At 39.6% G+C, this 16,079-nt stretch overlaps 3 protein-coding genes across 3 annotated transcripts; all 3 read left to right on the forward strand.

Moving 5' to 3' along the window:
• Window positions 1–549: 549 nt before the first annotated feature.
• On the forward strand, window positions 550–9,742 carry abhd18 (abhydrolase domain containing 18). Its single transcript, XM_078788196.1, has 13 exons — window positions 550–654; window positions 2,083–2,167; window positions 2,260–2,360; window positions 2,526–2,601; window positions 4,213–4,297; window positions 4,450–4,477; window positions 4,702–4,840; window positions 6,311–6,400; window positions 6,511–6,612; window positions 7,279–7,508; window positions 8,861–8,991; window positions 9,062–9,224; window positions 9,405–9,742. Exons 1-13 carry the CDS (start codon window positions 563–565, stop codon window positions 9,460–9,462), a joined length of 1,380 nt encoding a protein of 459 aa, XP_078644322.1. The 5' UTR covers window positions 550–562; the 3' UTR covers window positions 9,463–9,742.
• Window positions 9,743–11,075: 1,333 nt separating this feature from the next.
• Window positions 11,076–12,690, forward strand: LOC144894628 (uncharacterized). Its single transcript, XM_078788248.1, has 2 exons — window positions 11,076–12,132; window positions 12,219–12,690. Exons 1-2 carry the CDS (start codon window positions 12,089–12,091, stop codon window positions 12,556–12,558), a joined length of 384 nt encoding a protein of 127 aa, XP_078644374.1. The 5' UTR covers window positions 11,076–12,088; the 3' UTR covers window positions 12,559–12,690.
• A 519-nt stretch (window positions 12,691–13,209) lies between these two features.
• Window positions 13,210–14,890, forward strand: ndufc1 (NADH:ubiquinone oxidoreductase subunit C1). Its single transcript, XM_058063556.2, has 4 exons — window positions 13,210–13,370; window positions 13,707–13,810; window positions 14,584–14,649; window positions 14,784–14,890. Exons 1-3 carry the CDS (start codon window positions 13,325–13,327, stop codon window positions 14,641–14,643), a joined length of 210 nt encoding a protein of 69 aa, XP_057919539.2. The 5' UTR covers window positions 13,210–13,324; the 3' UTR covers window positions 14,644–14,649; window positions 14,784–14,890.
• Window positions 14,891–16,079: the final 1,189 nt, after the last annotated feature.

A 16,079-nucleotide genomic window follows, 5' to 3' on the forward strand; every position in this document is an offset into this window, starting at 1 on the left:
AGCTGACTAACATTTGGCAACCTTGACGGTGTTATAATGGGCATGCTGAAGGTCAGCATGTTTTGTTGGCACGGTAACAGCAAACATTTACTATTCGTGATATAATCATGGTGGGGTTGGTGTGGGAGTTGACTAAGAGGAGGAGATACTGCCCAAGTGGCACAGCCTTAAAGTTAAATGATACTGCAATGGTGGTTATCAACGTACACGGCAGTGTTGATGTGTTTTTCCTGAATTTTTACCTTTTTGTTAGAATGAAGAAATGTATTATTGCAGTTGATTGATTCCCCAGAGTCCTTATTCGTCTAGAAAATATTGTAATATAAGTAGACTAACGACTACTCATGCAAGGACTACTGTGACATATATCTGCAAACATTGAGTTAATAATTCATATTGTATTTTCACAGTGTACAGTGCAGCACAATGGAAATACAAATAATAATTTCATTTCTAAACTGGTTTTCAGGAAACTCAAAAAGAGTAAAAATAATAATAATAATAACAACGATGCTATCTGACAGATTTTTATGTTTGTTGTTTAGATGTTTGGTGCTGGTCCATGGGTGTGAGTCGACTGGATGTATTTTACAGAAGGCTGCTCCTCACCAAACTCTTTATCGGGGGTTGGGGAAAGCCTGAAGACCTCAAGAGGTAGCGAAATATGATTATGAACATTACACAAGAAACAACAGTAGTGCTCATTGCATTATACAGTGGTGTGGAAAAGTGTTTGTCACACTTCAATGTTTGAGGTCATCAAACTAATATTTAAATATTAGTCAGCCACCTCTGAAATGTTCTTAAGCCCCCCTAAATAATTTCATATTTTTTTGTATTTTTTATAGATTTCTTTTTACAAAAAATAGCTTGACAAATTTCATATGATAGGGCAAAAGCAAGCTAATAAGCAAGCCAATAAGCAAGCAAATACTAGCCTACTACTACTACTAGTTGTAGTAGTAATAATCAGAAGCCCCACGAAATAATTTTATATTTTTTATTGATTTTTGTTTTATTTTTCATTGACTTTTTTTTTAATATCTTTGACAAATTTCATATAATAGTGCAAAAGCAGGCTAATAAGCAAGGCAATAAGCAGGCTAATACTAGCCTACTACTACTACTAGTAGTAGTAGTAGTAGTAGTAGTAATAATCATAAGCCCTCCTAAATAATTTTATATTTTTTTATAGATTTTTTTTTCCAAAAAAACATATCTGACAAATTTCATGTAATAGGGCAAAAGCAGGCTAATAAGCAAGCCAATAAGCAGGCTAATACTAGCCTACTACTACTACTAGTAGTAGTAGTAGTAGTAGTAGTAATAATCATAAGCCCTCCTAAATAATTTTATATTTTTTTATAGATTTTTTTTTCCAAAAAAAACATATCTGACAAATTTCATGTAATAGGGCAAAAGCAGGCTAATAAGCAAGCCAATTAGCAGGCTAATACTAGCCTACTACTACTAGTAATAGTAATAATCAGAAGCCCCCCCTAAAATGTTCCTAAGCCCCCCTAAATAATTTAATATTTTTTTATTGATTTATTTTTTTTTTACAAAAAAATCTCTGACAAATTTCATATAATAGGGCAGAAGCAGGCTAATAAGCAAGCCAATAAGCAGGCAAATACTAGCCTACTACTACTACTACTAGTAGTAGTCGTAGTAATAATCAGAAGCCCCCCTAAAATGTTCCTAAGATCCCTACATAATTTTATATTTTTTTAATTGATTTTTTTTTTTTTTACAAAAACATCTCTGACAAATTTCATATAATATGGCAAAAGCAGGCTAATAAGCAAGCCAATAAGCAGGCAAATACTAGCCTACTACTACTAGTAGTAGTACTAGTAGTAATAATCAGAAGAAGAATGATGGTGATAGTAATAATAGGCTAATTAATAATATAATAATGATTATTATATAATTGATCACTGTCCACTGGACAGAATGGTTGCAATGCTTGTGTGTACTTGTGTACATTTAATGGTGCCCTAAAACAATTGAGTATCTCTACAAAATCTGTCCAAAAGTGTGAAACTTATATCCCGGTTCTTGTTCCTTTGTGTTCTGCAGGATCTTTGAGTTCCGTAAAGTCATTGCAGACAGAGAGAGGTGTAAATCTCTGGTGCCCAAGGACTATCCGGTGTACCTAACCAAGGTAGACCAGTAACCCCTGTCTTCAAATATTCTACATAACCATAGTGTGTGCTGTTATAGAAATACATACATGTATGTGTGATTTATAAACAGACCGAGGAGCATACAGATTGCTACATCCACGACGGTGTCTTCGTTTCTCCTCTCGAGCACTTGGTTCCTGGAATTCTGCCTCCGGAGGCTGTAAAAGCAAGGTATACTACATCGTAATGTACATTATTTAGTGGAAGTCTAAAATGATGTATGTGGGCTACATGCTAGAAACGACATAATGTCACTGAGTATACTGGCGAACTAGAATCTGTAATTTATTATTTTTTTATCAATCTATGATTTTTACTCTTGTACTTCTGTTTCAGGTTTCAGTTTATAGTTCCAAAACGATGGCAATGCAACAGACCAGTATGTATCCACTTGGCTGGCACAGGAGACCATGTAAGCTCCCTTACAATGTTTTGCGTATCTTTATAGACATTGCATTGTTTATTGACATTTACGGGCAGTTACTCTATGTTTACATTACATCATGTTCATTCATTCATTCATTTTCTGCCGCTTTTTCTCATGAGGGTCGCAGGGGGTGCTGGAGCCTATCCCAGCTGTCTTCAGGGCGAGAGGCAGGGTACACCCTGGACTGGTCGCCAGCCAATCACAGGGCACATATAGACAAACAACCATTCACACTCACATTCATACCTATGGACAATTTGGAGTCGCTAATTAACCTAGCATGTTTTTTTGGAATGGGGGAAAACCAGAGTACCCGGAGAAAACCCACGCATGCACGGGGAGAACATGCAAACTCCACACAGAGATGGCAGAGGGTGGGGAAAGACAAATAACTAGCCAAAAAGTTACCACTTCCACACATAATAGGAGGAGAACTCATTCATTCATTTTCTACCGCTTTTCCTCACGAGGGTCGCGGGGTGTGCTGGAGCCTATCCCAGCTGCCTTCAGGCGAGAGGCGGGGTACACCCTGGACTGGTCGCCAGCCAATCACAGGGCACATATAGACAAACAACCATTCACACTCACATTCATACCTATGGACAATTTGGAGTCGCTAATTAACCTAGCATGTTTTTGGAATGTGGAAGGAAACCGGAGTACCCGGAGAAAACCCACGCATGCACGGGGAGAACATGCAAACTCCACACAGAGATGGCCGAGGGTGGGGAAAGACAAAATAAGAAGCCAAAAAGTTACCACTTCCACACAAAATAGGAGGAGAACTCATTCATTCATTTTCTCCCGCTTATCCTCACAAGTGTCGCGGGGGTTGCTGGAGCCTATCCCAGCTGTCTTCGGGCTAAAGGCGGGCGGGGTACACCCTGGACTGGTCGCCAGCCAATCACAGGGCACATATAGACAAACAACCATTCACACTCACATTCATACCTATGGACAATTTGGAGTCGCTAATTAACCTAGCATGTTTTTGGAATGTGGGAGGAAACCGGAGAAAATCCCTCGGCCATCTCTGTGTGGAATTTGCATGTTCTCCTCGTGCATGCGTGGGTTTTCTCCGGAGTAAAAGGAATAAGACATTCTAAATATGTTTTTTTTTACATTATTATTGCCCTCAATACCAAAAAAAGTAGACATTATGGGAGAAAATAAGCCAATTAAGACCTAAATAAAACCCATGAAGGACGGCGGTCGAGTGGTTAGCGCGCAGACCTCACAGCTAACATGCTAACATGTTAGCATGGGTTTTCTCCGGGTATTCCGGTTTCCTCCCACATTCCAAAAACATGCTAGGTTAATTAGCGACTCCAAATTGTCCATAGGTATGAATGTGAGTGTGAATGGTTGTTTGTCTATATGTGCCCTGTGATTGGCTGGGGACCAGTCTCTCGGCCGAAGACAGCTGGGATAGCCTCCAGCACCCCCGCGACCCTCGTGAGAATAAGCGGTAGAAAATGTAAATTGAATGTATTGTACATTTATATTCACAATTCATATTTGTATTTATTGCATTATTGCATGATGCCTGTGCGCAGCTGCTGTACTCCATTTTATTATCTCTTGTCTTCATTTTAGTTTTTCTGGCGGCGAAGGACCCTCATGGCCAGACCCATGGTCAAAGAGGCAGGAATGGCTTCCCTGCTTCTGGAGAACCCCTATTATATCCTTCTGATAACACGGTACAGCTCGGTATTGTACCGCATACGGCAGCAACATTTTTAAGTGTAGCATGACATCGATCTGAATTACGCCGTCTGTGTTTCTGTCTTGTTGTCTGCTTCCGAAATGCAAAAGCCTTGACACGTCGTTCACATGGCTATCGTAAACCAAAAGACCAGAAGTAAGTTGAAAACTTTGAATCCCTGCCACACAAGCATCTGTTCAAAAAAAGATAGCTTTTGCTCACTGTTGGCACACTGTGACATCACAAAGAGACCATGTTAGAAAATCTGAAATCTGGCTGTTGGGAATTGAACGCGGAATCTTGTCTTCTTCAGTAATGAAAATGGCATTTCCAAGTGTTTTGTTATTAAAAGACAATAACAATGACACGATGTGTTCCAGGCGATCCTGTCTAAAAAATGTATCGGACCTGTTTGTGATGGGAGGGGCCCTGATCTTGGAGTCGTCGGTGCTTCTTCACTGGTTGGAAAGTGAGGGTTACTCTCCCCTTGGAATGACGGGCATCTCCATGGGAGGATATGTAAGTCCATCAGCAGTTGTCTGTCAACATCATTTTTTTTCCTTAATATTTCCGGAATATTTTTGGAATTACAGCTTAGAAAAATTGTTTTTGCGACCCTCTAAATATAGATTTAGCTATTTTAAAAATATTTTTACCCTTTTTTACTTCACTGTACAGTACATGTTCTGTTGTCTCATCCATGTAACACCACTGACACCTAGTGACCATTGTAGAGTACTACATGTCTTCACTCCTCCCTCAGCCTCCTTATCCCCCAATCATCCTGCCCTGTCTACACCTTTACTCACACTTTTTTAAGTCACACTTTTTTCCATAGGTTGGCTGTTCCTGCGACTTATACTCCAGAGCGATTTATAAATGAAAATATATGCCGTATTTTCTGGACTATAAGTCGCTCCGGAGTATAAGTCGCACAATGCCAAAAAGGCATAATTAGGTAGAAAAAAAACATACATAAGTCGCATTTTTTGCAGGTAATTTATTTTCCAAACTACTTGACCAAATCAGACATTACGTCCTCTTGGAAGGCAAGTTGTAACAATAAAAGAATAGGTGATAGAGAACAGGCTGAATAGGTGTAAGATATGCTAACACAATTATTCAGCTACACAAAAAATAAACATGAACAGAAAAGGTGTCCATTGTTTATAGAACATAAACACTTTTTTCATTTATAAGTCGCTCTGGAGTATAAGTCGCAGGAACAGCCAACCGATGAAAAAAGTGTGACTTATAGTCCGGAAAATACAGTATATATATATATACTGTATATATATATATATATGTATGTATGTATATATATATATATTTATATGGATATATATATATGTATGTATGTATATGATATATATATACTATGTATGTATGTATGTATGTATGTATATGGATATATATGTATATGTATGTATGTATGTATATGGATATATATGTATATATATGTATGTATGTATATGGATATATATGTATATATATGTATGTATGTATATGGATATATATGTATATATGTATGTATGTATGTATGTATATGGATATATGTGTATGTATATGTATGTATGTATGTATGTATGTATGTATGTATGTATGTATATGTATGTGTGTATGTATGTATATGTATGTATATATGTGCGTATATATGTATATATATGTATATGTGTATATATATGTGTGTGTATATATATGTATGTATATGTATATATACTACCTATTCAGCCTGTTCTCTACTCTTTAATTGTTAGAACTTGCCTTCCAAGATGACGTAATGTGTGTTTTGGTCAAGTAGTTTGTAAAATAAATTACCCACAAAAAATCCGACTTATACTCCAGTGTGACTTATGTGTTTTTTTCTACCTAATTATGAATTTTTGGCATTTTGCGACTTATAGTCCAGAAAATATGGTCGTAATATGTTGGATATGTATGGACGGATGAAAATCTGAAATAATAAAGTCCTATCTCTCTGGTTTTTAGATGTCATCGTTAGCGGTGACGAACTGGCCAAAACCCATCCCTCTCATTCCCTGCCTGTCCTGGTCCACTGCCTCCAGTGTCTTCACCACGGTAATATCCACACACAATATCATATATTTGAACCACATCTTTATACATACATATATACATATATATACTCGTTTTGTATACGGAATTTATGATTTGTCTTGTTTACATAGGGTGTGCTGAGTAAAGCAGTCAATTGGATGGAGCTGGAGAAGCAATATGCTGTTAATTCTGTGTATGAAGAAGAAATCATTAAGCTGTTGGAGTATTGTGGGGTTTGTAGTCTTCCGTTTCGCATATCACACGCTTGTATTTCATTCTATTTTAGATGATTGGTTATATAAGCCACCCTCGGCCATCTCTGTGTGGAGTTTGCATGTTCTCCCCGTGCATGCGTGGGTTTTCTCCGGGTACTCCGGTTTCCTCCCACATTCCAAAAACATGCTAGGTTAATTAGCGACTCCAAATTGTCCATAGGTATGAATGTGAGTGTGAATGGTTGTTTGTCTATATGTGCCCTGTGATTGGCTGGCCACCAGTCCAGGGTGTACCCCGCCCGCCTTTAGCCCGAAGACAGCTGGGATAGGCTCCAGCAACCCCCGCGACACTTGTGAGGATAAGTGGGAGAAAACGAATGAATGAGTTCTCCTCCTATTTTGTGTGGAAGTGGTAACTTTTTGGCTTCTTAATTTGTCTTTCCCCACCCTCGGCCATCTCTGTGTGGAGTTTGCATGTTCTCCCCGTGCATGCGTGGGTTTTCTCCGGGTGACAGCTGGGATAGGCTCCAGCTCCCCCCGCGACCCTCGTGAGAATAAGCGGTAGAATGAATGAATGAATTAATTAATGAATGAATGAATGGTTATATGAGCAGACCCAAGACACTGGTCCTGGTATTTGAAAGCATGATGTGCACGCAGTGTTTTGGTCTGTCCATCCATCAGGCTGACTCCTTCAAGATGGCCGAGGAATTTGTGAGAGAGTCTTCAGTGGCTTCTTTGGAGCATCTGCTGAAGCTGCCGAGAGAAGACAAAGGGTCAGTGGGCGGGCTCTCCAGAACAGGAGGAAAGATGGAGCGCGGAGCGGGCCTGCGGATTGGCGAATGTTGCGAAGACCAAGGAGATCCTTTTTTATCAGTGGACAACGCTAAGACACCTTCAGGCATCCCATCAAGGTGATTTCAATACGGTGAAACCTTAAGGCGCACTTTTCTATGACACTGAACATATTTTTTCACCTTCCACCTATTGTTCCACCTGTGGAACAGCCTGCCGGAGAGACTCAGGACTGTGGAGACTGTTGATATTTTTTAAAAAAAGATTAAAGACGCACCTTTTTAATCAGGCTTTTAACTCATATTTTTAAACTTTTCTTATGTTTTTATCTTTTTAGTCCTATTTTATGCTCTTAGTCTTCAGCTTTTAACTCCCGTGTTTTGTTTTTATCTCTTTAGTCCTATTTTTTTGCTCTTGGTCTTCAGCTTTTAACTCCAGTGTTATGTTTTTATCTTTTTAGTCCTATTTTTTTGCTCTTAGTCTTCAGATTTTAACTCCACTGTTTTGTTTTTATCTTTTTAGTCCTATTTTTTTGCTCTTAGTCTTCAGATTTTAACTCCAGTGTTTTGTTTTTATCTTTTTAGTCCTATTTTTTTGCTCTTGGTCTTCAGCTTTTAACTCCAGTGTTTTGTTTTTATCTTATTAGTCCTATTTTTTTGCTCTTAGTCTTCAGCTTTTAACTCCAGTGTTTTGTTTTAGTCCTATTTCATACTCTTGGTCTTCAGCTTTTAACTCCAGTGTTTTGTTTTTATCTTATTAGTCCTATTTTTTTGCTCTTAGTCTTCAGATTTTAACTCCAGTGTTTTGTTTTTATCTTTTTAGTCCTATTTTTTTGCTCTTGGTCTTCAGCTTTTAACTCCAGTGTTTTGTTTTTATCTTATTAGTCCTATTTTTTTGCTCTTAGTCTTCAGCTTTTAACTCCAGTGTTTTGTTTTAGTCCTATTTCATACTCTTGGTCTTCAGCTTTTAACTCCAGTGTTTTGTTTTAATCTTTTTAGTCCTATTTTATGCTCTTAGTCTTCAGCTTTTAACTCCAGTGTTTCCTCAGGGGGGTCCTCCACACTGGGGGCTGTGAGGGTCTGCTGAGGGGGTGCCATCCTTGGGTCCCTTCGACCCGGCCGGCTGGGGGTTCCTCCCTTTAATGTGGGGGTCCGCCCGTCTGTCGGAGTCGGGGGGGGGGCCGGGTGCTGGTCCTCCGATGGTACGGCCTGCAGCTCCTCCCAGTGTGGACGGCCCCAAAGGTGGCGTCTCCTTGTTCCTCAGTGCCATGCCATGTCTCCCTACTTTGTGTGATTGTGTGTGTGTGTGGGGGGGGGTCTAGTATGGAGGGCAGGAAGGAGGGGCTTTCTTTTGTTTCTTTGTTTTTTCCTTTTAATTGTGGAAATTGTTTTAATTCTGTAAAGCACTTTGTGTTGCATGTCTTTGCAGGAAAAGTGCTCTACAAATAAAGTTGATTTGATTTGCTTTTCAGTGCTTTTCAAGCAAACAAACGACTTAGTGCAACAGAATCCGTCCAAAGCTGTCGACCGTCATTACACAGGGAGTCCATCAGCTTCATGAAGGGAGTCATGGACGAGTGTACACACATGGCCAACTTCTCTGGTTAGTCCACATTCTTACTTAGCACCACTTAACATTTCATGTTGCTACTCCTTGCTTGTTCCTTTGCTAGTCCCTGTGGACACCAGTCTCATCATCGTGGTGCAGGCTCGAGAAGACGCTTACATCCCTCGCACAGGAGTCCTCAGCCTGCCGGAGATCTGGCCTGAGTGTGAAGTTCGCTTTCTAAAAGGAGGACATATCAGCGCTTATCTCTTTAAACAGAGCGTCTTCAGGTACTCCAAACCATCTTTATGACCAGCTGCTGTACAATCCATGCATTTGTGATGACAATGTACACAGATTAGAATTACAGCATTGGATTACTTAACAATTAGTTAACATTTTATACTTTTAATGGTGGATTTTTTTTATTTTTTTGTATGTGAAGTACTGACTTATGTGTTCTTTTCCAGGCAGGCCATATATGATGCATTCAACAGATTCTGCTACAAGTATCCCAACCTGCTGTAATTATGACCCTGACCTACCTGTGTCAACGTGTGTGTGTGTGTGTATTGGAGGGACAATGTAATCATGTGACCTTAAGACCATATAAGTGTAATTGGCATCATGTAAATAATGTAACTGATGATATGTTTTGTCTTGTTGACGACACGTGTCATCTTTGTTAAGGTGTTTTAAACACGCATTTTACCAATTTAAACCATTTGCCTACACATCTATTTGTTCTTGAATACTCTTTAAATAAATTAGGGCCCGAGCGCCAACGTGCGAAGGCCCTCTTGAAACTACTGTGTTTATTATTAGGGCCCGAGCACTGATGTGCAAAGACCCTTTTGTAACTACTGTCTTTATTATTGGGGCCCGAGCACTGATGTGCAAAGACCCTTTTGTAACTACTGTGTTTATTTTTAGGGCCCGAGCACTGATGTGCAATGTGTTTATTATTAGGGCCCGAGCACTGATGTGCAAAGACCCTTTTGTAACTACTGTGTTTATTATTAAGGCCCGAGCACTGATGTGCAAAGACCTTTTTGTAACTACTGTGTTTATTTTTAGGGCCCGAGCCCTGATGTGCAATGTGTTTATTATTAGGGCCCGAGCACTGATGTGCAAAGACCCTTTTGTAACTACTGTGTTTATTCTTAGGGCCCGAGCACTGATGTGCAAAGACCCTTTTGTAACTACTGTGTTTATTATTAGGGCCCGAGCACTGATGTGCAAAGACCCTTTTGTAACTACTGTGTTTATTTTTAGGGCCCGAGCACTGATGTGCAAAGACCCTTTTGTAACTACTGTGTTTATTTTTAGGGCCCGAGCACTGATGTGCAAAGACCCTTTTGTAACTACTGTGTTTATTTTTAGGGCCCGAGCACTGATGTGCAAAGACCCTTTTGTAACTACTGTGTTTATTTTTAGGGCCCGAGCACTGATGTGCAAAGACCCTTTTGTAACTACTGTGTTTATTATTAGGACCCGAGCACTGATGTGCAAAGACCCTTTTGTAACTACTGTGTTTATTATTAGGACCCGAGCACTGATGTGCAAAGACCCTTTTGTAACTACTGTGTTTGTTATTAGGGCCCGAGCACTGATGTGCAAAGACCCTTTTGTAACTACTGTGTTTATTTTTAGGGCCCGAGCACTGATGTGCAAAGACCCTTTTGTAACTACTGTGTTTATTTTTAGGGCCCGAGCACTGATGTGCAAAGACCCTTTTGTAACTACTGTGTTTATTATTAGGGCCCGAGCACTGATGTGCAAAGACCCTTTTGTAACTACTGTGTTTATTATTAGGACCCGAGCACTGATGTGCAAAGACCCTTTTGTAACTACTGTGTTTATTTTTAGGGCCCGAGCACTGATGTGCAAAGACCCTTTTGTAACTACTGTGTTTATTATTAGGACCCGAGCACTGATGTGCAAAGACCCTTTTGTAACTACTGTGTTTATTATTAGGGCCTGAGCACTGATGTGCAAAGACCCTTTTGTAACTACTGTGTTTATTATTAGGGCCCGAGCACTGATGTGCAATGTGTTTATTATTAGGACCCGAGCACTGATGTGCAAAGACTCTTTTGTAACTACTGTGTTTATTATTAGGGCCCGAGCACTGATGTGCAAAGACCCTTTTGTAACTACTGTGTTTATTATTAGGGCCCGAGCACTGATGTGCAAAGACCCTTTTGTAACTACTGTGTTTATTTTTAGGGCCCGAGCACTGATGTGCAAAGACCCTTTTGTAACTACTGTGTTTATTATTAGGGCCTGAGCACTGATGTGCAAAGACCCTTTTGTAACTACTGTGTTTATTTTTAGGGCCCGAGCACTGATGTGCAAAGACCCTTTTGTAACTTTTGGGACACGCAACACCCTAATCAAGCGATAATATAAACAAGACAATCAATCATTGTTCCTCTGAGCTGTTCAACGATCCCAACCTGCCACTGACAGCCCAAGTGACTTTGTGTGGTTTGACATCAAGGACCCTCAGATGACCACATCAGATGGAAAAGGATAATACAAGCTGCTAAAACCTTTTGCGTTCAAGGACCGTGAACCATCCATGTATGGGAAACATACAACATGGTGTAAGATACTATGAAGCCTTTTAGGTCGGTTTTTTTAGACACTTATGGGAATTGAGTCTAGAGTTGAGTCTCAAACAGATCAATGACCCATATCAGGGCTCTATTTGTATTCAGTATTAGTCTATCTTGGTGGTTGAGTGGTTAGTATGTAGGCTGGAAGACCTGGGTTCTCATTCTAAAATCCTGTATTTTAGGTTCATTGGCGAATGATTAGTTTGTCTATATGTGCCCTGTGATTGGCTGGCGACCAGTCCAGGGTGTACCCAGCCTCCTGCCTGAAGACAGCTGGGTCTAAGGCATGATTTTCTATGGTCTATAAGGACTGGGTCTGGTTCTGACAGGTCAGTTGGAATGCTCATTTTCCCTGCAGCCTGAATGGGATGTTCATCACTTCTCATTGGTCTATTCCAGTCTTATAATTGAATCTTTTCCTCACAGATCAACTCTCCGCTGTTTTGGTTTTTAAACACAGTGACAGTGAATTTCCTGGATCAACCAACTTGGAAAGGTTTGGAACCGCAAATCAAAGATCTCCTTTTTTGTCCATGGATGTCATCACTACCGAGCAGTTGCTCGACACACATCCACGGTATTGAGGAATCTCAAAAAAGTGACTGTTTGGATCGTCAACCAGTTAAAAAGACTGAAGATATTTGTCATGGGTCTTTGCACAAGCAAGGTCACCGTCACCGTGGATCCTGGTGCTCATACACTCCGTGCGGACTGTGACAGCCAAGCCACAGAGAGGGCCGTGAGCCCTGACGGGACGTCCATTATTGGAAAGGGCATTCTTCTGGTCCAGCCTGTCAAAAGTAAAGATGAGGGAGTCGCAGGAATCGGGATGAAGAGTACCGGGCCAACCAATCAAATTGTGAAAGGCTACTTAGAACTTGGAGGAAATCAGGGAGTGGATGGGAAGGTACAGGTGTCACCTGACACAGAAGGGAAAGACGAAGATGAGTTGATCACCTTCTACGAGAGCGAGCAGAGTTTGAGGAGTGAGTTCCTGGAGTAGAAAGGAAAATAACATGTCAACTGAAAGAGTGATGTGTCATCACAGATTTGTGCTTATGTAAAGTAGGACATATTTAATTCTATATTAACCTGTGAGACTGTGTGATATATGATTAAAATCCTAGTAATACGGGCTGGCATATTTATTCCATGCAATTGTGCAGCTGTTTTTGGCTGCCTTGACAAAAAAACAAACCAGAGGTGAGCAATTTGTGTTTTATTTATCTAAATCACATTGAAATTGTACTTTATTTACAAAGCATTTACTCAGTGCGGGCGGTGCTGTCTTTCTCTATTATTGGTGCCGGAAATATAACTTAAAATCATTTCTAGACTCAAGTGTAATAAACATATGATTAATAATAGGACGTCATTCAGAGAATGGTGCATTATTTTAAGATAACACTATTTTTACATCTGACCACTTTCGAGTGTAAGATCGCTTACCAACATGGCGGACAATGCTCAATTGCCTACCACTCTATAAGAAGTGATCCGCTGTTTTATAATTGAAGTTTGTAATAAAATATATATTAAAAACAATTTAATTTAATTAAAAAAAAAGAAGTGCTCCGTTTGGGCTTGTAAGTTTTTGGTTAAAAAAATGATTGAAGGACGTGCGGGTAGGTCTCACACATGCGCAGAAAATGATTTCCGGTAAAGATTGCACCAATCGTCTAGTCTTGTCTATTCAGCCTGGTCAGGAAATCCAATCGAGCACAGTGTGAACGTGAAGCTAGCAGAAAAAAAAGGAGCGCGGCGAGAAAATGACGTTGGCCAAATTACTTACTCCAGCTATCCTTGTCACTAGAGGTGAGAGTATTATAGGTGGTCTTGATTTGGACTGAATCGAGTATTCTTTACTACGAGAGTGCTCCCCACCTTTTGAAGTGTGACCTTAGCTTAGCATGATTTAGCGTAAACACTGCATTAGCATGGGGCAACGTCTCTTAAAGGTAATATAAACACGTCATTTAAAACTTTATAACAACAAAACACGTGTGTTTTGCTGTCATGAGCACCTTAAAGCTCCGTTTTTGAGTAAAAATCATTAATTTTCTTGTTGAATAGTTTTGTATGAAAGTGTTTGGGGAATAAACTGAGTGGGATTCATGGTCATTCATACAATGACGTCACAATTGTTTGCAGCTGGATCCAGGACTGTATTTACAAGCTCCAAGCGGGACACGACTTCTCCCAACTGGTTACGAGTGGGTCTTGCCTTTGGATCTTCGGTTTTCCTGTGGACCCTGGTAAATGGCATTAGAATTTACCCTGGTCCGCCTAATGTAATGGACCCTATCAAACAAAGCGATACGCGTCATTAAGTGGTTCCTCCTGTATACATTGATTTTCATTCATTCATTTTCTACCGCTTTTTCCTCATGAGGGTCGCAGGGGATGCTGGAGCCTATCCTAGCTGTCTATGGGCAAGAGGCGGGGTACACCCTGGACTGGTCGCCAGCCAATCACAGGGCACATATAGACAAACAACCATTTTATAAACCACTGTTTATAAATTAAAAGAGACCGTTTTCACACGAAGCCCAAAAGTCATAGAAATACAGCTGAAATAGGTGCAGATTCTGGAAAATCTAGAAAGCTTTCTGTGCTGGTTATTGTGTGTAGTCGCTCTATAGAAGTCCACGACTCAACACAATAGATATTTAAATATTTTCAACATTCATTTATTCATTTTCTACCGCTTTTTCCTCACAAGGGTCGCAGGGGGTGCTGGAGCCTATCCCAGCTGTGGACTGGTCGCCAGCCAATCACAGGGCACATACAGACAAGCAACTACACTGTAGTCAAAGTGCTGGAGTTTTCAGCAAGTTTGAAACAATATTGATCACTATAATAAGGCTAATTTTGGGTAGGATAATTACAATATGGACTGTGTTTTGCGGGTTAATTTGTAGCGCTGCCAACCGGGAGAAGAGATCACCTGTAGTAGCTGCTTTTCTTGTATTTGTTAATCAGATTATGATGTAATGGAATTAATGCAGCGTAATTGTTTATCCTTCAGCTCTTCAAACAGCATAGTACAGATGTCCACGAGTATAAAGTGAGGAACAATCTACAGTAAAATCTGGTAAGTTTTTGTGAAATATATATTGTGTGTACTTGTAATAGGAAAAAATATATTATTCCATTATATTTTATGGAAGAACATACCTTTGAGAAAGATTACAGGGTTCAGCAATTACAGCACTGTTTCTTTTGCAGCACGTGGGGCCACGTCCTCCAGGATGCATCTGTTGTTTTTTCCTCCTGATTTGTCACGCTGAATTCTGTAATAAATATATGACGAAGGATGATGGAAAAACGCCAAACTACAGGCCTTGTCCTTTGCAACTTGTCACCTGCATCCTGTGGAGCTATCAACCAGCAGACTATAGGTTAGAGCAGGGGTGGGCAAACTACGGCCCGGGGGCCACATCCGGCCTGCCAAGTGTTTGAATACGGCCCGGCCCAAAGTATTTCATTTAAACTCAACATACAACCTGGCATCATGGCCTGAGCCAACCTTTTGATGGTTTTATCAATTTCGTTTTTTGACATGGTCTGTTGTTTCTCCTGTGCTCCTGAAAAAAGGGACACAAGCACATAATAATAATAATAATTATTATTATTCAATTATTATAATTATTATTAGAACTACTATGATTATTATAATTATATTAATGCTAATTATTATATTAATTATATATAATATTGTTATATTTGCATATTTTACATAATAATAATATAATAATTATTATTTTAATTTTAATTTAATTGTAATATTTTATTATTTTTAAAATATTTAAATATAAATATAAAATAATAAATAATAATAGCAGATTGCATGACAATTTTACAGATACAATAATACCAGGTGGACTGTTAGGCAGGTTAGGCAGGCTCCTTTTACATTCGGCCTACCCAGGGACACTTTATCTGTTATTAGTTTTATGCAAATGTTATATATTATTGGCTGAAAATGAACATTTTAAGCCTAAAATGGTTAAAATAAGGCATTCCAAACATATTGTAACATGTAGTATTCTACACTGCTCACTGTGTGTTTTATTTTCTTTGCTAAATCAGAGTACAATTTCACTATATGTGTATATTCTACAGTATATTTCAGTTATGTAACGTACAGTATTTAAATGGTAGGAATATGCGCACTCCGCTACGGCAGGTGGCGACAAACCCCATTTGTTTACGTTGCATCCACTCATGCAAAATGATGGGAAACTCGAATCCTAATACCGACTCGGGTTCCGATGAGTCACTCACTTTAAGTGAATCGTGTACTCCATTCACTCGCACCAGAATGTCCACTCACCCACTGATTTGTTCCCGATGTTTTCCTATTTAAATATTGTTTGCCAATTTAACAATGTTCGAGTAACATTTTCATGATTAGCATAATTAAGTTTAGCTTTAGGTAGCAGGTGTGAGTCAGTGAACGAGCACCCGTGAGTCACGATGTTAGTCGTAGATTCACGAGTTTTGAACGACTCGTTCATGACA

The sequence above is a fragment of the Doryrhamphus excisus genome, linkage group LG22, assembly GCF_037039965.1.
Source record: "Doryrhamphus excisus strain RoL-2023G ecotype Guam linkage group LG22, RoL_Dexc_Guam_v1.1, whole genome shotgun sequence".
Classification (NCBI taxonomy): domain Eukaryota; kingdom Metazoa; phylum Chordata; class Actinopteri; order Syngnathiformes; family Syngnathidae; genus Doryrhamphus; species Doryrhamphus excisus.